Genomic DNA, 21,514 nt, shown 5'->3' with positions numbered 1-21,514 from the left:
CATGCAAGTCAGGACGAGTAATGCAGGGCGGGGCGAGGGGCATGCTGGGGTGGAGGATAAAGCGCGTGCAACGATGCCCAACTGAATGATGATGCAGGAAGATGAGGCGGAGGAAGACCGGGTATTAGACCCAGACCTAGTCACTCAAGAGCACTCCAACACCCAGGTGGAGAGCGCGAGCATCTAGGTTGACGGCGGAAACGAAGGGCCGGCCCCAGCGTAGACTATCCGTCCCCTCGATCAGCGACCCCTGCAAGCGTCTGTCGTCTCCAGCCCTCGGAAGGGTGATCAATCGAGTCGACCTTCCAACGTGGGATGGGGCAGTAATTCGGCAGAGGCACAGGGGTCAGCCCCTCCGACCGCGATTGAGAAAATAGAGACAAAGTTGGCCGGCGAGCGATAGGAACGTCGTGGGTGAGACAGGCCGGAGGCCCACACTTTCCACGCTTGCGAGCAAACCGGGGCCGCTGGCGTCGTGGCCAGGGTCGAGAATGGCGTTCTCTTAGCCTCACCGTTCGATCTTTAGTTGTACCAATCCCCTCTCCCAAGTACCAACTCTCCAACTTCATTGACGGAGTATTGGTGTCGCGATCACATACTAGAGGCCATGTGTCCTCAAACCAACAGCCATAGTCAAACAACACGGCGGATATAGTCCGCCGAGCCTCGTGCAGGTAGGATGAAGACCGGCAGTTCGAACGAGACGACAAAGCCACTGAGCCTCGGGCGCCGGAATGGTCGAATGCAACACCACGCCGATCGCTGCACCGTTTCCTCGCCTCTCCAGGTACTCGTAGCCCTGCGAAAACGCCCAAGCGCTCGACGGCGAGAAAGTGGAAAAGAAAAGACGAAATGAGTAGCCCCACCGATTGGCCGTAGGAGCGGTCTTTTCGAAAGTGACACGTCTCATTGGGCGAAGCTTCAGCTCACTAAAAACTGATTGTCGACCGGGGTCTTCTGGTCGATTCGCAGCGAATTCGTCCAGCGCCAACAGCGGGCGTGTAGCTGAAACGGTCCAGCACCAGAGTCTATTTGGACATCTTCACGACAGCTCCGTTCCGAAAGAGATGAGATGAGGATAGATTCGGCAATCTCGGAATATCAACCTTCGCAGCAATGGCAACGTCGAATGGCCTTGTGGATCGCCAATGGCGAGGCGGCATTGCTTTCTGGCCGTATGACTTGACCAGATGTACGACATGTCTATTGATCGATAGCTGAGATAGCAGTCCGGCCATGGCCTATCTTTGCAACAACACGGGCTGGTGACTAACGATTGGGAGTCCTGCTTCAAGCTCAGCTATGTTCTCAATCCTTCCGCTGTTGCTGATACATCTGTGATCCAGTTGTTCTTTTTCTGGCTGGCCGCGCTTTGCGAGCAAGAAAGCACTTCAGCACAGCTATTCGCTGCCTGAAAGCGAGCTTGTCGGGATCCTCATACTTCGTGTATTGTGAGGCTTCCGGAGGTTCCCGATCACCGTGGCCAGTGATGTGCAACCGTTCGAACCGTGAAGCGTCAATGGAAGGGACGAGAGAGGGGAGAAAGGGACCCAAGAATGAGCGTGCTGGGACCCTCGTACTCCCGATGCTGTTCAGCAGTCGCCCGTTCTCCATCATTGCGACCATTAGCACGCCACCGTAGTAAACGTACAACGCCAGTGGTTGAGGCCGATGACAGGATGAGATACCTCAGAAACAAGCAGGCCAGATGCTCCATGGACCGCTCAGTTTCCGCCCCTTCCCCGCCATTCTGACTGCTGACACGCCGCTGTAGGAAGCGAGAGAGGTAGTTGGACGGGACCGCGGAGAGTCCTCCGCTGCCTCAAGAGCGAGCCTGCCTCAATCATTGAGCTCCACGGTTGTGAGTTCTCCGTCGCCATGGTCCTCGATATGCTACCGTAGTAAGCGTGAAAGGCTAATGGACGGATTTCGGAGAGGAACTTGCTGCTTCAGGAGCCACTTGCTGGCGTCCTACAGTCCATGGTTTGCCGGTTCTCCGTCGTTGTTGTCAGTGACACCCCACTGTATGACATGCAAAGGGTCAGTGGATGAGACTAAAGGAGGAGAAGATTGACCGGTCCATACCCAGCGGAACGCCAAAGGGCTTCAACCAGTTCCTGCTTCTCCATCGCTGGAATCGGTGACACCCCAACGCATGAAGTGTGAAAGGTCGATGAGGAGGACTGAAGGGAGGAAAAGATGTACCGAACTGTACCCTGTGGAACGCCCAACGTCTCCAACCATCCCCTATTTCCCGAACACCAGGATCAGTGACCCCCCACTGCACGAAACGGACAAGGTCGATGAACGCTAACGAGGGAGGAGAAGATGCGCCAATCTCCACGCAGCAGAACGCTGGACACCTCAAGGCGATACCTGCTTCTCGAACACCGGGATTAGCGACATCCCGCCGTAGGAAACGAGAAACCCAAAGGGAAGAGTCAGCAGAGAGGAGAAACATTCTTCATTTGCACCCAACGAAAACGCCTAACACCCACAACCCCACCCCCCTTCTCCCACACCGCCCCACCCCTCACCCCACCACAGCGACCGCAAACGCCGCTACCACCTCCCCCAAACTCCGAGAACGAACCAACCATCCCTTTCCATCCCATCCCCCATCAGTCCAACTTGATACTCCCCTCCTTCCCCACCTCCAACCCAAAGAACCGCCTATGCTCCACATCCGCCTTCGCCTGCCTCTTCCTCCACCGTGGCTCAAACTGCCCCACCACAATCGGCCCCATCTCCTGCGGCACACTGGCTCGCTTCTTCTCCGGCGCAGCAACAGGCGCAGCAGGCTCCGCAGCATACTCCGCCATCCCAGTCGCCACGGAGCGGAGCGACGGGCTGCGCGCGTGGATGTTGACGTCCGCGAGCCAGGAGTTCATGCGCTGCTGGCAGACGAGCGGGGAGGGGCCGGTGTAGACGGGCATGCGGCGGAGGACGGGGCGGACGGGGCGGGCGCGGACGAAGGGGCGGGAGAAGTTTATTGAGGCCTTCTTCTCCGGGGCGCGGGGCAGCGGAGAGGGCGAGAACGGGCCGGCTGCTGGCGCGAGGATGGCGCGTTTGGCGGAGAGCTCGAGGCGGAGGCGGATGGAGGTTTCGGATTCGGGGTCAGAGTCGGCTACTGTGCTGGTGCTGGAGAGGGAGGGGGAGCCGATGGGGCCGATGTCGCCCCAGAGTTTGGCGAGGGAGGAGTTGGAGTAGCGGGTGGTGAAGAGTTGGTTGTATTGCTCTGGGTTGTGTTAGTGAGTGCGCCGGCTGTGAGGTAAGTGGATGCTCCTTACCTTGGGAACAGAAACGCCAGACGAACTTCGCGAATGGCTCTGTCTTCTCGTCGACGAGCGCGTAGGTGTACATCCTCTGCTTGTCGCCATTCTGCTTGATGCCTACCGTCTGCATGCTGTTGGCATGTTAGCATACTGCCTTCCAATGGTAAGGGGTATTAATACTCACCCAGCGCCTTCACCATCAGTCTCGCTCCCAAGGCCACCGAATTCCTCAAACGCCTCATAAGCCAGCTCGCACCTCTTCCTGCCCTTCGCGCGAAAGACGTGAATCTGGCACAAGCGTCAGCAAAGCCTCACCCAACCCCAAGCAGAAGTAAGTAAGAAACACATACCTTCATCCCCTCCTGCCACCCACTCACCCAGTCCCTTCCCAGCACCTCAGGCCCAGGAAAAAAGAACCCCCTCTTCTCCACCCTCATGCCACCGTCATCCTCGCCTTCCTTCTCGAAAAAGCCGACAACAGCCTTCCCCTTCCACTCATCTTTGGCTCCAACGCTCCAGCTCAACACACATCTCCCCTTAAGCACCACCTTGAAGTACAGAAACTTCGTCTCCTCGCCAAAAGCCACGGCAGGGTCCGGACAGGCGTACGACAGCCAGAACTGCGCCGAAGGCGTGGCGGGGAGCAGGACGGTGATGCGGTTGCCGCTGGTGTCGTGGTCGGGGACGGAGGAGTAGATGGTGTGTTCGGGGAGGGGGGCGGCGGTGGCGGCGGAGGCGGAGTGGAGGCGGATGGTGAGGGTGGCGTGGGTGGGCATGGTGGTGGTGGTGTTGTGGATGTGTTTTTATAGCTAGGCTTGATCAGCTTTGATTGATTTAATGTGACTGTCACGGAGAAATTGTTGCTGCTTCGGCTGGTCGTGACAATGGTTGTGATTGAGGATTTTTCTTTTCGTTTGCGATTGTACTTGTTGACAGTGACGTTGGAGTTATTGCGGGCACGTGCACGATCTGACAACAGAGATCATTTCCGAATGGGGAAGGAGCGGACATTGCGCTGTCACATGAGACCGAGAATAATTCGCTGACTTGTACAAGAGATATACGTCCGTCTCATTGCCGGCCCTTCTCTCGGCCAGAGGCTCGCCACAACCCACCGCACCGGCTGCGAATTCGTCCACGGCGAGCCCCTGGCCTCGAGAGGCAGCGTGGTGTAGCTGAGATTCAACAGACGTACCTTCCCATTTCCGCCCCTTCTCGCGACAAGGGGCTCACCACACCCCACCACACCCGCAGTCGGACCCTCCACCGCAAGCCCCGGCCCTCGAGAAGCGGCGCTCTTACCATATACCGGGCAACATCCTCGACTTCCCCTCCACAGCCTGCGGACCGAACTTCCTCTCATACCATTCCCTCGTCCCGTCAGCCGTGACACCAAGATTCACCACCACAAACACCAGCGCATTCGCCATTGTTCCGTTGACCAAGCGGCCCGGCGGCGCACTCTGGATCGCCAGTGCGAGGTAGATGACCACCTCGGCCGTGTAGTGCGGGCTTATCAGGGGCTGGAAAGCGGGGTGGGTTGGGAGCTTGTACGTTGTGTCGCATTGGGTATGTACCGCGGGGGTGGAAGAGGATGAAGCTTTGTTTGGGGAGGTGGACGAGCGGGTATTGGCGGATGGTGGCGAGGGATCGACAGCGGGTTGGCGCTTGAGGTAGGCGAGGTAGGAGTGGCAATCATGTTGGAAGCCGGAGGCGAGCATGAATAGGAGGACAGCAAAGATGGTGCGGAAGGTTGGGGCTTGGAAGATGAAATCACCGTAGGTGGGCTTGTGGTTTTCGATGGCCGCTGGATAAAACATCAATACATCGCTATCATCTCTAGTCGGACGCATGCACTCACGTATGCCCTCAATCCAGAACGCCACGCTCGTCGCCATGTAAAAAGCCATGCCCATCACCCAATGCCCGCCCCACATCATACTCATCTTCTTGTCCGTCCCGAATTCCTCCCATTCCACGTATACCAGACTCTCATACAGCCGTCGTCCTCCTTGCACCAGCATCATGATCCATGTAACTTTTACCTGCTCGAAAGTCATGTTGGTAGCCATGGGCCCCGCGCGATCCCGCATAAGCTCATAGAGTGGTCCACGCAGCAGCAGAGCCTCTCCGGCCCAGAAAGCGGAGAGGGTGACGGAGAGGGCGTAGAAGGTCCAGAACCAGTCGTGAGGGACTTGCCATCCTTGAAGTGCGTCAAGGAGGGTGGTCAAGATGTTCTTGCTTGGTGTGTTTTTCTTGGACTCTAGAGATTGGTTTTCACGCTCGGCGGAGGAGACGGGGGTGGTGGAAGAGCGGGCGCCATAGGAGAGGAAGCGGTCGCGGAGGGGAGGGGTGAGATAGGTGAGGAGGACCTACCGTTGCCGATCAGCCTGTGTCTGCGGAGGCCATGGTTTTGTACGAGCGGCGCTTACGGCTGTTGAGGCGCCATGGTAGGAGAGGCGGAGGATGGTGATGGCGTCCATGTTGGAGGGGGTCTACAAGGCCTGCTGTCGCCAATCTCACTTGTGCCTCGAGTGTGACTTTTTACCGAGTAGTCCTGGGGCGGTCCTTGCTCCGAGAACTGCCGCGAGTGTCGGGGTGGTCGGCGGAGGGGTGCTCGAGGATTAGAAAGCTACAGACTCGAGGTGCAGGAGTAGCAGCCAACAGTAATCGCGGAGGATTATCGAAAGCTGCAGACGCGGTCGCCATGACCGCACCTTCCCTGACTGCCCCACAGTGGCCCGTGCGCAGAACCGTGTTAGGAAAGCGCGATGTGAGCTTGTCAACTTGTGAAAGAGGTCACCCTCTCCCTCTCCACCTTCCTACTCCTCCTACTACCATACCACCTTTCGCGCGACACTGCTGGCGTACGGCCGACTCTATATCACACACCACACGTGATGCGACGATAACGCGCCAGGATGTCGCTCAGCCTTTCCTCCCTCCTCAACCCATCTCCGGATGCGGAAACCCAGCAGAACGACTCCTCCTCGCCGCCCCTCCCTCAGAAGGACCCGCTGCCTCCGATGCAGTATGTCCAGTCGCCCACTCAGCAGGGCGCGACTCCATCCAACACCGCGCATCCATCTCACGGCTACTCCCATCCCGCCGCAACCGAAAGCGACGCGGTACAAGCACTGGCGGCATTGTCCTCGAGCGCAGCAGCGCCGCCAACGCAGTCACAGTGGCATAGCCAAGAGCAGACCATGGAAGGGCAGGTGTATGAGAGACGAGGCAGTTCATACGAGCATGCGCGACCTGGGAGTAGTGGCATGCAGCTCCCCAAGCCTCCACCACCTCCCGCAACGGCAGACCGGAAGATGAGTTCGCCTACTCTCGACCAGTATCGCGTGTCTTCGAGGTCGCCAGAGCAGAGACGGTCTTCTCTTATATCGCCGTCACAGAACTCCGGCGTCACGCTACCTCCAATTCAAAGTTTCGGAAATTCACATCAAAATCACTCTGCGATGCCTTCCTCTGATCACGAGCAAATGGAAGTGAGCGCTCATAGTGCTGCGCCTCCTACCTTCACTGAACAATCAACTCATGCGCCAAATGGTCTACCCACAGGTACAGCACACGCTCCGACTTACGCGGCCAACCAACCTTCACTACAAGGAAGACCAACATCACCCTCCAATGTGAAACAGGAAGTGCTCGCGACACCACAACCGTCCTCACCAGCAAATGCACAGAACACCCCACTGAAGCCGGGCGAGAACGAGGTGGACAGTGTCAAGGCCATTGCCTCCCTCAAGAACGAGCACGGCTTGCGAACAGCTTCACCTCTCCGCGAATCCTCCGTACCTGTTCCATCCACCGAACTTTCACCACCCGAGCCTACGGTGTCCAAGAAGCGTCCTGCGCCAGCCAGACCTAAGAAGGGCATGGCGACGACGAAGAAGGCACCGCCGGCTAAGAAGCGCAAAGTCGAAGCGAAGCGATCCGTGACGCCGTCCTCGCGAGCCTCGAAGATGTCTATGCTGAAGACTGCGAGCAGTACAGGTACACCAGCCAACTCCTCGCCGGCACCTTCAACCAGATCGGTATCCGCAACGCCATATTCGGAGGATGAAGATATGGATGAGGGTCCTGCAGGCTCAGACGACGAACTCTACTGCATCTGCCGCAAGCCCGACAATGGTACTTTCATGATTGGGTGCGATGGGACGTGCGATGATTGGTTTCATGGCAAGTGTGTGGAAATCGCAGAACGGGATAAGAACCTCATCGACAAGTACATCTGCCCTAGCTGTACCGAAAAGGGAGTGGGTCGAACAACGTGGAAGCGATATTGCAGGCGTCAGGGGTGTAGGCAGCCCGCGAGGAGCCGGAATGTGAAGAACGGAAAGGAAGGCAGTAAGTACTGCTCGGATGAGTGTGGTGTGCAATGCTTCAGGGACATGGTTGCCAAGACGAGAGGGAAGGAGGAGACCACGAAACACAGAAGCAGTCGACGGAAGCCGAGTATGGTCAACGAGCGCGCCGGGCTGGATGATGACCTTGGCGCGAGAGGCGGCGTCCTCGCAGCAGGCGAACTGAAGAGCTTGGTCAATACCTCGAAAACCGCAGAAGACTTCAAGCGATTTGGCGAAGGCGTGCTGAGTCCGCCAGCCACACCATCCTCATCACCCACTGCAGACAAGAAGCAGCACGGCATCGACTTCACCGACTCCGAGAACCAATCTCTCGAAAACATCACCCACAAGAAAGACGAAGCGCGCCGCAAACACAACGTCCTCAAAGACCGATTGAAGTTCGTCAATCTCGCCAAACAGGCCGCCTCCCGCACCGCCACTGAGCGCGAACTCAAGCCCAAAGAGTACTGCGGCTACGACTCCCGCATTGAATGGACCGAAGACCAATTCGCCGCTTGGCGCGAGAGCGCCGCCGGCAAACAAGCCTTTGACCTCAACACCCTAGCCACCGAAGCCGATGGCAAGACGAACGGCTCCGCGGACGCTATGGACACGGACACCACCGTCGCGCCTGCTCTGGCAATGTTCGATGCAGAGGCCATGCAAGACTTCGAAGTCTGCGACCGTAAGAAGTGCGCGCGACATCTCGAGTGGCCGAAGTTGGCGGTGGATGATTTGCGGTTCGAGATGGGGGATAATGGGGACAGGATGAGGGGTTTGGATCGGGAGGAGAAGGAGTTGAAGGAGAGGGCGGCGTTGAGGGCGAAGGGAGGGGTTGTGGGGGGTGAGGGGAGGGTTGAGGTGCATGGGCTTGGTATGGAGGGGGTGGAGGTGGGGTGAGGTTCTGGTGGTGTCAGGTTAGATGATGATGGGGTGGGGAGGATTGTATTGGAAGCGTGGCGTAGGGAGCGGGATGGGGATATGGGGTGGATGTAAAAGCTTGGGATGACTTCAAAGGCCGAGTGTCTTTGCTTGCTTGGCTTGCGGGCTTCCACGACACGGCTGTGCTCTCATCTGGCTCAGCGCAGCCAACAAAGGGGCGGTCACCTCATGATCGTACTGAAAGAAGAAGACTAATCTCTCATCCACGGCTGGCTTGACTCAGTTTATCGATAGCTCTATACCCATCCATCTATTACTTCACCACAGCCCATATTCCCCAACGGTCCCAACATCACCACCCAAACCGTTCCTCCCACCACCAAACTTCCCTCCCCCGTCCCACCACCCAATTCCCCACTTCCCTGCGTAAGTCCCGACTCAAACTCTTAGGCCCACAAACCATCACCGCCACGCGCTCGGTAGAAGAGTGCGAAAACGTCTCGTGGACTATTGTGGGAAGGTCTGGACGGCCGGCGCGGTAGTGGAACTGGTCTCCGCTGGAGGGCTCGGTTCGGGAGGTCAGGAGCGTGCTGCGTTCTTGCAGCTCGATAGCTTCGACGTCCTCGCTTGTTCGTGGGGATACTGGTGCGCCATTCGCGCCTTGCAGGTCAGTGCCGCCGCCGCCGGCGGTGACGTACATCTCCATTCGCTCGACGAAGCCTTGCCGTTCCTTCTCGCCTGATGGTAAGGCCCACGTAGTTTCTTCTGCGCTCCGCACAGCCCAGACGAACTTCACTTTGCTGCGCCTATGGCTTCCAGCGCTCGGACTCAGATCTTCCAGCAGCTGTCTGTACAACGGCACGATGAACGCTGCTCCCACGCCGCCGGCTACGAAGAGCACCCTATCGTATCCGAGCAAGGTATCAGGGTGCGTAGATGTGCCGTAGGGTCCTTCGAGCGTGAGGTCCAGTTGTCCTCCTGATGAGGAAGTGGTGGAAGCGAGTAGAGCGGCGGTGTTTCCGGCGTAGATCCGTACTAAGAAGCGTAGATGCCCGTCGGAGTGGGGGAGGGAGGCGAGGGTGAAGGGGTTGCTGTTCAAGTTGCGGGAGAGCGGGTGGTGGGGGAGGGAGAGGTAGGTGTGTTGTGCCGTTTTATAAGATTGCAGGGGTGGGGAGGTGGGGATGGTTATTTCGAGGAGGTCGGTCGAGGAGGAGGTGGTTGGGATGTGCCGGAGGGTTGCTGTGACAATCTTCAAAGCTCTGTAGCGGAGGAAGGCGTGGACGGCGTAGATGAGGCCGGCTTCGTAGAGGTAGACTCGGAGGTGGGAGACGTGGAAGAAGAGGAGGGGGAGGAGGAGGCTTGAGATGAGGATGTGCGTGAGGTACCAGAACCGGTATTTTCTGTGTTTGAACGGCGGGATGGTGACGATTTTGAAGGCCACGACGCCGATGATGCCGCAGAGGACGTAGAGTTCCTGGATTTTGGAGATGAGGAGGCTCTTTTGGACGTAGAAATTGAGGTAGAGGACTGCGTGGATGTAGAGCAGGAAGGCGATGGCCTTTCCGAGGAACTGGTGGTAGACGTTGAGCGTTTCATGGCTTTTCCTGGTCAAGAGTTGGAGTGGCGAGTAGGGTGACTTGAGGGCCAGGAGATAGTGGAAGGGGAGTTGGGAGGATGCGATTATGCCGAAGCGTTTCGTGACGTGGAGATAGTCTGAGTTTTTCAGCATGATGTTGTACTTGTGGTGCATGATGTTGAGCTTACCGTCTCCTGTCTCCGCGAAGCAGAGCCAGAAAAGCCACACCATCCAGCTCAAGGCAAATATGACCTGTCCTCTGGTACCCACGATGTCACCGAGCCGCTGCTCTTCGCCGAGCCACCACCGTACCTTTCGTAAAAGGACTCTGGCATGATCAAGACCTCTTGGAGAGCGTGCCGAAACGTCCTTCCGATACGGCGAGCTGGGCAGATCCAAGTCGTTGTGGTTTTGCCATGTTTTTCTCAGCCACGAGAAGCCCGACCAAAGCTGGATGACAAGCAGTGGGACGATGGCCGAGAATTGTGCTATGTTGGCATGTTTGTCGAGTAGCTCTCGCCGTTGATGCTTTTGAGCGTCCGTGAGGTCGATGAAGTGGTATGGCCAGCGCATCTTGGGCGGTCTTCAAGCTTCCAAGTCTGTGGAATGGCTCATGTTGGCATCTTTGCCATGGAGAAGAAAAGGGCCCAAATAAGTGCGCGGAGTCCCTCAATCTTCTCGGGCGGATATCATTGGCATCCGTCTGTCTTCCAAAATCTGCTCACACCGGACAGTCCGTCCCTGGTACATCAATGAGGTCGGAGATTGAAGACGGCTCCGGAAAAGCTGATGCACGTGGATGGGGCGCTCGTGCTTGTGATCGACTTCAAAGACCGATCATTTCGATCTTTCTTCCTTCGATCTCATGCTCTTCCTCACCATCACCAGCAAGTGAGATTGATAGGCCATCACCGCGCTCGCGAGGCTTGTGAGAAGTGAGTCTCCGACCTGCGGCTCAGGCAGCGTTCCAATTTGGTGACTCCGTTTGAGCTCCTGGTGAGGCTAAGGCTGTGACTCCATCCATCCCGGTCGGCCACGATATGCGGCGTGGTAAGTACTTGTCTTTCATTATATGCGAACATCGATGAAGTGAAGTCAAAAGAAAGTCGGGAGATCAAACACCTTCACGTGAACAGGCGACAAGGCAATCGCGACACTGCCACACGCGCACCTTCACTTGCCCCTCGTCTGCCTCCCACTTCCATGAACCACACTTCGACCTTGTACCACGACGTGGCCCGACGATGCCACAAGTGGACGGCCTTCATTAGTACCGCCACCACTCGCTGCACCACCAGGATCATGGCCACGCTCAAACGCTCCGATTCCAAGACGTTGAAAGAGGATCCGCCACCCAGGGCTTGCATCATATGCACAGAAAAGGACATACCACTGGTCAAACCATGTCGATCGTGCAATACCGACTACTGCGAAGAGTGCCTCGAAGGCATGTTTGTCGCAGCCGTCGAGGACCAGACCCGGATGCCGCCACGCTGCTGCCATTTCCTCCAGATCCACACCGTCATCCGCCGCCTCGACTCGGATGACGCGAAAGCCTACAGAGCCAAGTTCGAGGAATGGATGGCACCTGTCAAGCTCTACTGTCCGTCACCCAAGTGCTCAGCCTTCATCCCGGCGCGGAAACTGCCCGCCCTTGAACCAGCACTACCGCAGAAGAATGCGGCTCAATCGTTGTCCGCCGTCCTTAGAGAGGTGGTGGAGGCAGTGGTTAGAAGCCCATCGTCGCGCTTCTTCCGTGATGAAATGCCCAGTAGTCAGCTGCCGGGCTACACGAAGAAGATCAAGAGGCCAATGTGAGTATGAGGATTCGTTTGAGATTCCCTGGAGGTCATGACCTCAAACGCACACTCACTTGCGAGTTTGAGGAGGCGAATAATGGTATACTGACCACATCGTGACTGCAGGCATCTATCCATGATCCAGATCAATGTCCTCGGCGATGTCTACGGGTCGACCAGCGAGCTGACGGCTGATATGAAGCTCATCGTCAAGAACGCAAAAGAATACAATGGCGCCGGCCACCCGGTGACAAACGCTGCAGATGCTCTGTTCGAACAATATCTTTCGCGACTTGCCACATTGACAGACCGACTTGCGCAGACGCCACCAGTCGCCCTGCCTCCGAAGTTCTTTCCTTGCCCAGAGTGTCACGTTGCAATTTGCACAGACTGCAGGCAGATCGAGCATTCGGGATCACCTTGCGATACTTCGAACGCGGACCACGAAATGGCAATGCTCTCGCAGTTCGGATACGTAAGTCCATGCGCAGCTGCTTCTTTCAGATTTGACATTCGGAGTCGTATCAACAACGTACTCTTGCTAACAGCTCTACAGAAACAATGTCCCCGATGTAAAGCCGGAGTGAAGAAGATGTACGGTTGCTCTCACATGGCGTGCATATGTGGCGCCCACTGGTGCTACTATTGCCAGCGCTCGATCGATCTGTGTGATGGGGGGTGCGGCGAAGGACCACCGGGCGACTACGATGACGACGAAGAGGACGATAACGAAAGCGACTATGACGAGGATGGCGATCTCCTGCCCCCAGCGATCTTTGCCGAACGAGACAGGCTGCGCGCTTTCGCCTGGGTCGTTGCTCAAAGACGGATTGAAGAGGACACAGCGACGCCCGAAGTGAGAGCGATGGTACAAGAAAGGGCTCCCATGGCGTTGGTACCTAACGGAGCTCGCCTCACCCTAGTACGCGACCACGGTGTCAACGTTGCCCAAATCCAGACTCAAGCAGCCGCGGCCGCAACAGTCGCAGATGCCAGGGGTGGTGCTCCTGATGCTACTCAACCAGACACCATCTTGCGCGACCCAGGCACTCCATTTGTACCACCAAATCGGAGTACTTCCACTGCTTCTTCGACAGCTCCGCCTGTCGCCAACCCGCAACCAGCCGCACCTTCAACCGCTACCCCAACCGCGCCTCTTTCAGCTCACGATAGAATCGTCAACCTGGACGCTGGCGGCGGAAGACGCTGGGCTCAGCGTGACCTCGACTTCGGCGATGAGCCTGAGGACGATGGCGTTGCTCAGGTGTGGTCATGTCGCCACGACTTCGAACCCTACAAGTCTCCACCGGAAGACGGTTTCAACTGTGGCGATCTCACGCGGATGGAATGCAATCGCTGCTTCGAGCGAGTGGAGCTGAGGAAGGAGCCGCCAAAGAAAGGTCCCAACAACATGAAGAAGCGGAAGGTGTTGGCGATTCGACCCGGACGTCTTGAAGCTGTGCCAGAAGGCAGGAGTGAGTCTCAGGAGGATGCGGTGGATGCTCCGGGGTTAGAGAACGAGGCGCACGAGTGCAAGAGGTGTCGAGTGGTGGTTTGCGTGGGCTGCAGGGTGAAGTATATCGAGGAGCGAGACGATGATTGAGCGCGCATGATGAAGGAGCGGATGAACATGATGGAACGCATTTTGCATTTGCTGCATCCCTGATCTGCAGGCGTGAGCCACTCTCTAGCTTCTAGTTGCATGATACCCCATATAGCGTAACGATCTTGCAATGCATCTGATTCATTCCGATCATGCTTGGTTCGTAACGTATCTCCGGACAGACTGGTGAAGCGGTCAGCGAAATCCTCAGCGTCAAGCATCATGCCAGATCTTACGTCTTTCAGCACCTGCATCCGCTGCTGCGTGCGCATGTATACTTCCCGATACTGCTCAATAGTCTCCTGCGTGACTTCGTGGCGAGTCTTGCGGCCTTCGCAGATGGCTTTCATCTTCAGCTCCATCTATCGTATTGTCAGCTTTATGCTCACATCATCAGAACTAGGTCAACATACCTCCTTCCGCAAAAACGGCTTAGCAAGGCTAATCTCAAAACCCATATTATCGTACCCTTCAATGAGTGCCACACCCAGCGTCGTGGGTATGAACTCTTGCACCCCCGAAGTGCCAGAGTTGCGACCATTGGCGGCTGCGCTTCCTCGTCCAGCTGCGCCGCGACCTCTCCCGCGTCCTCGTCCTCGACCTCGAGCTGGTTCTGCTTCGTGCTCGGCGGGCGCCTCATAATCTGAGGCCTCATCATCATTGTCATCCTGCCGTGGCCGTCTACCCCGTGGTCGAGTGTCGACGTACTTGCGCTCTTTGATCTTGTTGATATGCTCGGCCATTGTGGCATCCGTGCCGATTCCATTCGCATCCATCAACGCAATCAGCTCAGGCTCGGTAAGGTAGCCAGGCGGACTCGTCTTGCCGTCCTGTATGCGCGCTTCAGTTGGCTCGAATTCCTCGCCTGCTCGAAATTGCGGGAGCTCTTGGCTACTTGTCCATCTGTCATAGGGGTAGACATCGAGGTAGTTCCGTTCGAGGACTGTCAAGCCGGAAGCATTGAACGTCTCTGGGCCGTACGAGATCCCGATTTCTGTCTTGGAGCCTTTGGCGTCTTGACTGCAACAAGCTAGGAAGCGGCGAGCGACGAACTCGTAGACCTTGGCTTCTTCCGCGCTAAGAGCAGTCTGTTCGACAAAATTTACGGGGTGGATGGGCGGATGAGCTTTGTCGTTGTTGCGGCCATCTCGTGGTTGTGCGAAGCCGCCGTTCATCAGTCCTTGCGCGAACTGTCCCCAGGTTCGGCTTTGTGTCTGTTTCTGGACCAGAGCTTGAAGGTTCATGCCTCGATCGAACTGGTCGGTCTCTGTACGAGGGTAGCTGATCCAGCCTTTGGTGTAGAGCGATTCGGCGACCTGCATCACGCGGTGACTGTCCATGCGCAAGAATCGACTACCGCACTTCTGTAGCTCGACAGTGGTGAGTGGCAGCGGCTTCCACTTACTTGTTGGCTTGGTCTGGACCTTGTCTACTTTCGCCTTTTTGGCCGCCAGACAGCGCTCGAAGAGTACCACCACGACCATGCGATCGAAGAGGTGGTTTCGAGCCCATCGAAAGTTGACCTTGATGCCGTTCTTTTCATGCATGACCTTGATGCTCCAGAACTGCTCCGGCACGAAGTTCCTGACTCGAAAGTAGCGCTCAACCACAAATCCCAGCGTCGGGAACTGGCAGCTGCCGTAGCTGATGACCTGACTTTTCTGGCCGTCCCCTTGTTGCGGTAACATGCCTTGCAGACTCATAGTCAAGTTTCGAGTGAAGCTCGCACCAGTCCGCAGGTCCAGCTCAATTCTTGAAGACACGGCATTTGCCTGCGCTTCATCCAGCGGCACCGGACTTCGAGCAGCATTGATGATGTGCGCTCGCTCAATGTTGGAGAATCTCGCCCGAACCGTCTTGCCACGCTCCCCCAACCGCGGATTCGACCTGACCGCAACATCACGAATCTCTGCACCAATGTGCTCGCCTTCGCGATCGCAGTCGGTCCAGATGTAGAGGATCGAGCTGTAGCGAGCTTGTGTCTCGATGTTCTTGGCGACAGGCTTGTTGGATTCGTCAACGGAGGTTTCGATCCTGGCTTCGAACAGCTGGGAAGGATCGCAGGACTTCCAGTACCGATATTGATCAGCGAAGTCGTGGCTCTGGAGGTGGCCGAAGACGGAGGTCATGTTGACATCGCAAGGGCCCCATGTCGGGAAGTTGTAGTGGAAGCAGTAGTTTTTGAGATATTGGTTGCCTGTTACGTTTCGCTGTATCGATGTTAGTGGGGCATGTCGTATACTCCGAGACCATATTATCTGCTTACAACCGTCACCTGGCCCCCAGCAAGGTGGTTCGCCACGGCCTTTGCGATGGACGGCTTTTCAGCCACACAGAGGACCTTTGTCACCATCTCGACAAGCGACTTCACGCCCCCTCCGCATCTTCTGCGCCTTGCTGGATTTCATGTACGTTCGTATCATGGGGATGGTTGGTGTAGAAAGTTATAGTACGCGTGATCACAGAGAAGACGCGCTGAAGTGCACTTCACTAGCGCCAAATTTTACGTGATGCCTGAGGTGAACGAATTTGAGAGCACATGTCAACGAGCACGGAATTCAATGCCGGGAGCTACGGAAAGCAATCAGAACAGTCGCGAAGACCTCAGAAACTGGTTCACAGAGCGTTCACCGAACGCCATCGCTAAACCGAAAAGACCAAGCCCATGGAATGCACAGAAAGATCAAGCCTTCACTCCAAACTGCGAGTAGAAATGACACTGCGATACGTGGCTCTTCTTGCCAGTGGACTCGTCGAAGATGTGACAGCCGTGTTTGGCGGCGTTCGGTGGCTGTCGAAATTGATCAGTATTTCTGCCGTCTTTGCTGGTGACACCTAACTTACTGTGTAGAGATGCAGACTGACAGCGAATTCGTCGCTGCTCGGGTTTTGGATACGATGCAGGCCCAGCCGGTCGCTCATGTAGGTAACTCCGTTTGCGTCGTACGTAGTACTGCGCTTGATGTTCAGAGCCGCTGGTTCAAAGCTGCCACTGGGGTCCGGTCAGCGATGGTCTTGCATTATCCAAGCTGAAGTGTCAGCCTTTTGGAATGTGGTTATTTACCTGAACGAGCAGCTGTGCTCGGTGCTGGGACAAGAAGACTCGGAAGACGCAGGACAACCGCCAGAGCTCTCGAGGCTCTCGCATGGCCAGGCGTAGAGTGTCTCTGTTAGAGACCCTTTCAAGATCTTCATCACGCAATGAGCATTGGCATGATCATGGATGGGCGAGCCTTTGCTTGGTGTCCAGACAAGGATGAGCTGGACGGCTAGTCAGTTAAGTCATTCGCTGTAACTCCAATGGTGGAATGAGGCTGAACCTGCTAAAGGAACGGTATCGAGTACTCACCAAATTGCTCTTGCCGTTGCAGTTATCCACGAGGTTCCTGGTATACGCCCGCGAGCTGTCCGCGAGAGCATATCTACTCCATTCCTCCTCGCAAGAGTTGTAGTAGGCCAGGACATGCTTGAGCTCTTCCACGTCAACTCCAGCACTGTCGATGCCATTGCTCGGGCCAAGGATTGTGTTGATATCCTTCACGAGGTCCTGGAAGCCATCGAATGGTTCTGGTGACCCACGAGCAGAGTCGTGCAACGAGGCCGGCTTGCCGCTGGGCGGTAAGACGGACAAGTTCTCCGTGGACATGGTATCAACGACACTGATGCTCTTTATACAGGGAGAGGAGGTGATTGCAAAGCAGGTCTTTCTGATCAACACGCAAGTAGGATGGTAATTTGAGTACAAGGTGAGAGATAAACGAAAACACGCCTTCCCCTACCATTGACGGGTACACACGGCTCCTTGAGCACCCTCCACCATTCACCGTATCGCTTTATCGACGAGACTGAGGCTCAAGTCGCCGACCTGATAACGCAGCCCGAGACGTCGCCGTCTCGCTCAGGCGAGTCAGGTCCGGTGCTCATCTGGCTCTGTATCACGCGTCGTCTGTCGCTATCTTGTGAGGTATTGGCGTGATCTCAGCCCTTACTGGCGGTCTGCGGCTCAGATGATAGCAGATGGATCGTGTTGATGGAAATGTCGTGATGCTCGAGCTTCTGACATCTGGAGCAGGAGATAGTGCGGGCGCTATGGAACGGACCGCTGCACTGAAGTCACTTCATGTTCAATTTGAGCCTGAGATCCCCATTTCTACTGCTCTCGTAAACACACAACATGGCGACCAAACGGCCAGCACCTCAGGTGCACTCATCGCGACAAGCACAAGTACCGGGCGAACCGAAGCGCAAGCGACAAAAGCCTGATAATGCGGGCCCAAAGTCGTTCAAGAAGGCGCATCCAGTCAACGAGCTCAAATCGCAAATACGATCACTCAAACGCCTGCTCGAGCGCGACGAGAAGCTACCAGGCACTGTCCGGATGGAGAAGGAGCGGCAATTGCAGACTGCGGAACGCGAGCTGGTCGATACGCAAAGGGCAAAGCAGAAGAGCGACATGATCAGCCGTTATCACAAGATCAGGTTCTTCGACAGGCAGAAAGCTACGAAGCGGCTGAAGAGAGTACGGAAGGAGCTGAGAGCGCATGAAGCTGATGATGAAGCTCGTGCGCAGCTTGTGAGGAGGGTTGACGATGGGGAGGTGGACGTGAATTATGCTCAATATTTCCCTCTGGACCAGCATTATGTGTCTCTCTTTCCCCGCAAAGGTGTGGATCAAGAAGATGGAGCGGAGGACGATGAGGGTGGTGAGAAGGATGGCGTAGATGGGCGCAAGGGCGACGAAGAGATGTGGCAGCTCGTCAAGCAGTGTATGACGCATGGGCGGCTAGACGATCTGAGGCATGGCAGGCTGTCGCAAGGCGACCCGGAGTCTTTGACAGGCAATGACATGGAGAAGCAGAGGAAAGCTGGTGCAAAGGCAAACAGTAAGCCATCGGAATTCCAGCGAGGCCGTGATGAAGAGGGCCGGGGTGATTCAGAGGATGAGACCGGCGGAGGCTTCTTCGAGTGAAAGGGGGGTCCAACCTGTTCAAACCGGCTTGTTGCTTCCTAATGATGTGAGTCGCTGCAATGTACGAGACCAAAGATCAGGCTCACAGTTCCTTGCCAATGCCCATTTCACAATCAAAGTGCAACCGCCATGGAAGCTACACCACGGCTCCAACTCACGCCCACGTGCGCCTCAATCGACACAATGTCTTACACGTTCACGCCACTCAATTGGGTCTTCGCAGTCCTCCTGTGGCTGACACACGACACATCAACCATAGATGAAGTGACTTCGCACCCGGCCCGCGCGGCGCAACCCTCTTCAGCCACTGCCTCACCGGCGCCGTCTCGGACTTCCGAAGCAGCACATATATACATTTCCCAAAATGATGACTGTGTCGACAAGCCAATCGCTGATCACGTTGGCCCGGCGGATAACTTCGGCGGATATTGCCCCTCGAGGGAAGTTTCAATCGAATACTACTGGATTTAAACTACTTCCTCGAGGGACGTTACTGGACTTCTACCTGGATTTATAGTTTAAATTTGAGGATCTGAAAGTCTTGTCTGGGATGGAGGATTCAGGGAAAGCTCTTGTGCGGTTGTCACGTTACCAAGGTCGATGCTCCAGCGCCGGCGTGCGTTTAAAAGAGCAGCAGAGGTAGTCCGTCCGGGGGTGAACTGTTTTGACCCTTTCGTGGTTCATCTTTTTGCTTTGAAATGTGAGGTTGTTCTTGTTTTGTAGGCTTCGACGTCTTGAAAGCTATGATGGTCTAAGTCTAGAACACTCCTTTTCTACCTTCAAGCACTGTAATCTGTTGAGCATGCGCTCGAAGTTTTCTTTAGTTCATCGTGGCTCAAGCATTGTCTTCGCTACTACGTTGGTCTTGCTCGTACGGAGTCATGACTGCACCTACGATTGCAGACTACTAGCGACTGCGTCCCTACCCCGGGTGTTCATCCACTGGACAAGCAGGCGTCTCGGGTGTGTGATGGACGCCATAACGCTACAGCGCGCCCCATATCGCTTGATTGCATCTTGGAAACCCCTTTCACATTGCAGTAGATGAGCTTGAATAACGCGAGAGCTGACTGAAGAAATGGTGCAAAGGGCGCGGCCGTGCGGTCCAACTTCGAAGCTCAGCATCTGCTTTATCGTTGTCCATGTTATCTTTCTTTGATTGCATACTACCACTGGCTGCCTCATCTGCTCTCCAAAATACCTAGGATACCAAGCCATCTCCCCAGCACACTCAGGAAGTGCTTACGAACAAATCATACGCATCCCATCGTCATCTGCCTTTCCGACCCTTACCGCGGACGCTCTACCTCCCGATAGCAGTCGTCTTGCCCACCAACCCATTCGTTCCCACGCCCAGCTTCAACTTCTTCCGGCAATCAGGACAATACCACTTCGACCGCCTCGCCGGCAGATCATCGAGCCCGACGCACGACAAGTGGAACCACTCGTTCTCACACTCTTTGTTATCACAAGCAATCATCGCGCCCCAGCTGACATCACCGCAGATGCAATACCGCGGCTCGTCGGGGTCGATATACTCCTCCGGATACGCCTCCGCTGGAGCTGTCTCCACCGCGGTGGTGGCCTTGTTGCCTTTCTTGCGCGGCGCAGCCTTGCGCTTCGATACGCCAACTTTAGCACTCTCATCGTCGTCACCAGTGGTGAGGATGCCAGGCGCTGGCCTGCGGCTACGACGTCCGCCACTTGGCTTCGTGGTGGAAGTAGTGCCGCCGACAGGCGAGACCAGATTCCCGTTGGGCAGGCTGGCGTTGCTGTTCCGTCGTAGGCTGGCCCGGCGGTTAGGCGGTTCTTCCGAGACGGCTTTGCTGGCTTTGAGTGTGATCGTAGGCTTGCGAGCTGGAGGAGTTGCTGCTCTGCGACTGCGATTGGAGGTTTTGGGTGAGGCGCCAGCGGGCGCAAGTGGCACTTTGGTGCTGGGTGCGGTGATCTTGAGTCTTTTTGGCGCTGGACCGGCTTTGGACAGCGGGTCAGGCGTGTCAAGAATGCTTCCGGAGAGGAGAGAAGTGTTCGACGGTGTGGCCTCTCGCTTTCGCTTCTTGTTGTCCTTCGAGTCGGTCACGCGACTCTCTCCCGCCGGCGCTTCCAGCCCTTGCTCGCGGGCAAGCTGGTCTTGCAAAGCCTGTTCTTCAAGCATCCGCTTCCGCTTGAGCTTCTTGGCTTCGTTCAAGCGCATACCACGATTGATTAGTTCCTGATCTGCGTCCTCGCCACCATCATCTGTATAGATCTGCTCGTTGCCAAGGATAGCATTGATTTGTGCCGTTTCCTCGCCACTGATGAATACTTTAGTTGGGTCGGCTTCGTTGTTCTCATCCACGAACGGGTCGCCACCCGCTTCTGCACGGACTCTAGCTTCTTCCTTGCCGCTTGAGCCACGTCCAAGGCTTTTCAGCTCTCTACGGACCATGGTCTGCGACGGCACCCAGATGGCGTTTTTCTTCATTCGCTTGCGAAGCTTGGCCATTTCCCATTCCGTCAACTTCATCCATGGCAACCACTTACTGCCTTTTGGTGCATCCTCTGGCGGATGCGTAAGAGCAAGAAGCGCATTCGATGTGCTGATTCCTGCAACGGCTGAGTGCGCATTTGTGCCAGGCCGACCGGGTTGACGTGGTGCCCGAGGCTTAATGTTTTTCTTGTCCCTGTCCTTGTCTTTCTCCTTGTCCTTCTCCACCTTGGGTGGTTTTGGTGTTCGCGAGCGGGGCCGAGGCGAAGCCTTCTTGTCCGCTGCAGGAGGCTCTTCCAAAGGTGGCGAAACACGTGGCGACGTCCAGTCTGAGATGCTCTCAACTGGCGCATTCGGATCTGGCGGAGGAAGCACCTCGCCGGGAACCATAATCTTCCTTCCACGGAGCTTAGTCGCTGCCTTGTCTGTCAACCGTCGTGAGCCTTTCTCTGGCTTTTGCTCGTCTCCACGCATGCTCATCCTCCGCTCTCGCTTCAAGTTCGGAGACGTCAGTGCCTGCTGCTCCGGAGTTGGATCTCGCGATGGCGGCGTGGGCTGCGACTTCAACTTCTCCACTACGATGTC

General features: G+C 56.2%; 8 protein-coding genes across 8 annotated transcripts; 3 read left to right on the top strand and 5 right to left on the bottom strand.

Annotated features, from left to right (window-relative positions):
- Positions 1 to 2,621: 2,621 nt before the first annotated feature.
- Positions 2,622 to 4,051, bottom strand: LTR77_002469 (uncharacterized protein; the record flags this gene model as incomplete). Its single annotated transcript, XM_064799728.1, has 4 exons — positions 2,622 to 3,238; positions 3,291 to 3,406; positions 3,460 to 3,563; positions 3,626 to 4,051. The coding sequence occupies 4 exons, from the start codon at positions 4,049 to 4,051 to the stop codon at positions 2,622 to 2,624; spliced, it is 1,263 nt and encodes a 420-aa protein (XP_064662483.1).
- Positions 4,052 to 4,573: 522 nt separating this feature from the next.
- Positions 4,574 to 5,758, bottom strand: LTR77_002468 (uncharacterized protein; the record flags this gene model as incomplete). Its single annotated transcript, XM_064799727.1, has 3 exons — positions 4,574 to 5,082; positions 5,137 to 5,647; positions 5,708 to 5,758. The coding sequence occupies 3 exons, from the start codon at positions 5,756 to 5,758 to the stop codon at positions 4,574 to 4,576; spliced, it is 1,071 nt and encodes a 356-aa protein (XP_064662482.1).
- Positions 5,759 to 6,196: 438 nt separating this feature from the next.
- Positions 6,197 to 8,533, top strand: SPP1 (COMPASS (complex proteins associated with Set1p) component; the record flags this gene model as incomplete). The annotated part of the gene is made up of 1 exon (XM_064799726.1): positions 6,197 to 8,533. The coding sequence occupies one exon, from the start codon at positions 6,197 to 6,199 to the stop codon at positions 8,531 to 8,533; it is 2,337 nt and encodes a 778-aa protein (XP_064662481.1).
- A 334-nt stretch (positions 8,534 to 8,867) lies between these two features.
- LTR77_002466 (uncharacterized protein) lies at positions 8,868 to 10,664 on the bottom strand (the record flags this gene model as incomplete). Its single annotated transcript, XM_064799725.1, has 1 exon — positions 8,868 to 10,664. The coding sequence occupies one exon, from the start codon at positions 10,662 to 10,664 to the stop codon at positions 8,868 to 8,870; it is 1,797 nt and encodes a 598-aa protein (XP_064662480.1).
- A 729-nt stretch (positions 10,665 to 11,393) lies between these two features.
- On the top strand, positions 11,394 to 13,493 carry LTR77_002465 (uncharacterized protein; the record flags this gene model as incomplete). The annotated part of the gene is made up of 3 exons (XM_064799724.1): positions 11,394 to 11,905; positions 12,017 to 12,365; positions 12,447 to 13,493. 3 exons carry the CDS (start codon positions 11,394 to 11,396, stop codon positions 13,491 to 13,493), a joined length of 1,908 nt encoding a protein of 635 aa, XP_064662479.1.
- Positions 13,494 to 13,643: 150 nt separating this feature from the next.
- On the bottom strand, positions 13,644 to 15,846 carry TOP3 (DNA topoisomerase; the record flags this gene model as incomplete). The annotated part of the gene is made up of 4 exons (XM_064799723.1): positions 13,644 to 13,676; positions 13,730 to 13,855; positions 13,907 to 15,703; positions 15,760 to 15,846. 4 exons carry the CDS (start codon positions 15,844 to 15,846, stop codon positions 13,644 to 13,646), a joined length of 2,043 nt encoding a protein of 680 aa, XP_064662478.1.
- Positions 15,847 to 16,176: 330 nt separating this feature from the next.
- Positions 16,177 to 17,139, bottom strand: LTR77_002463 (uncharacterized protein; the record flags this gene model as incomplete). The annotated part of the gene is made up of 4 exons (XM_064799722.1): positions 16,177 to 16,284; positions 16,338 to 16,485; positions 16,558 to 16,754; positions 16,843 to 17,139. The coding sequence occupies 4 exons, from the start codon at positions 17,137 to 17,139 to the stop codon at positions 16,177 to 16,179; spliced, it is 750 nt and encodes a 249-aa protein (XP_064662477.1).
- A 528-nt stretch (positions 17,140 to 17,667) lies between these two features.
- LTR77_002462 (uncharacterized protein) lies at positions 17,668 to 18,462 on the top strand (the record flags this gene model as incomplete). Its single annotated transcript, XM_064799721.1, has 1 exon — positions 17,668 to 18,462. The coding sequence occupies one exon, from the start codon at positions 17,668 to 17,670 to the stop codon at positions 18,460 to 18,462; it is 795 nt and encodes a 264-aa protein (XP_064662476.1).
- Between the last annotated feature and the right edge of the window lie 3,052 nt (positions 18,463 to 21,514).

The sequence above is a fragment of the Saxophila tyrrhenica genome (assembly GCF_035928015.1).
Source record: "Saxophila tyrrhenica strain CCFEE 5935 chromosome Unknown scaffold_3, whole genome shotgun sequence".
In the NCBI taxonomy this organism is placed as follows: Eukaryota; Fungi; Ascomycota; class Dothideomycetes; order Mycosphaerellales; family Extremaceae; genus Saxophila; species Saxophila tyrrhenica.
The sequence above is the reverse complement of the archived record's forward strand: the minus strand, read 5'-3'. Positions and strand labels throughout refer to the sequence as shown.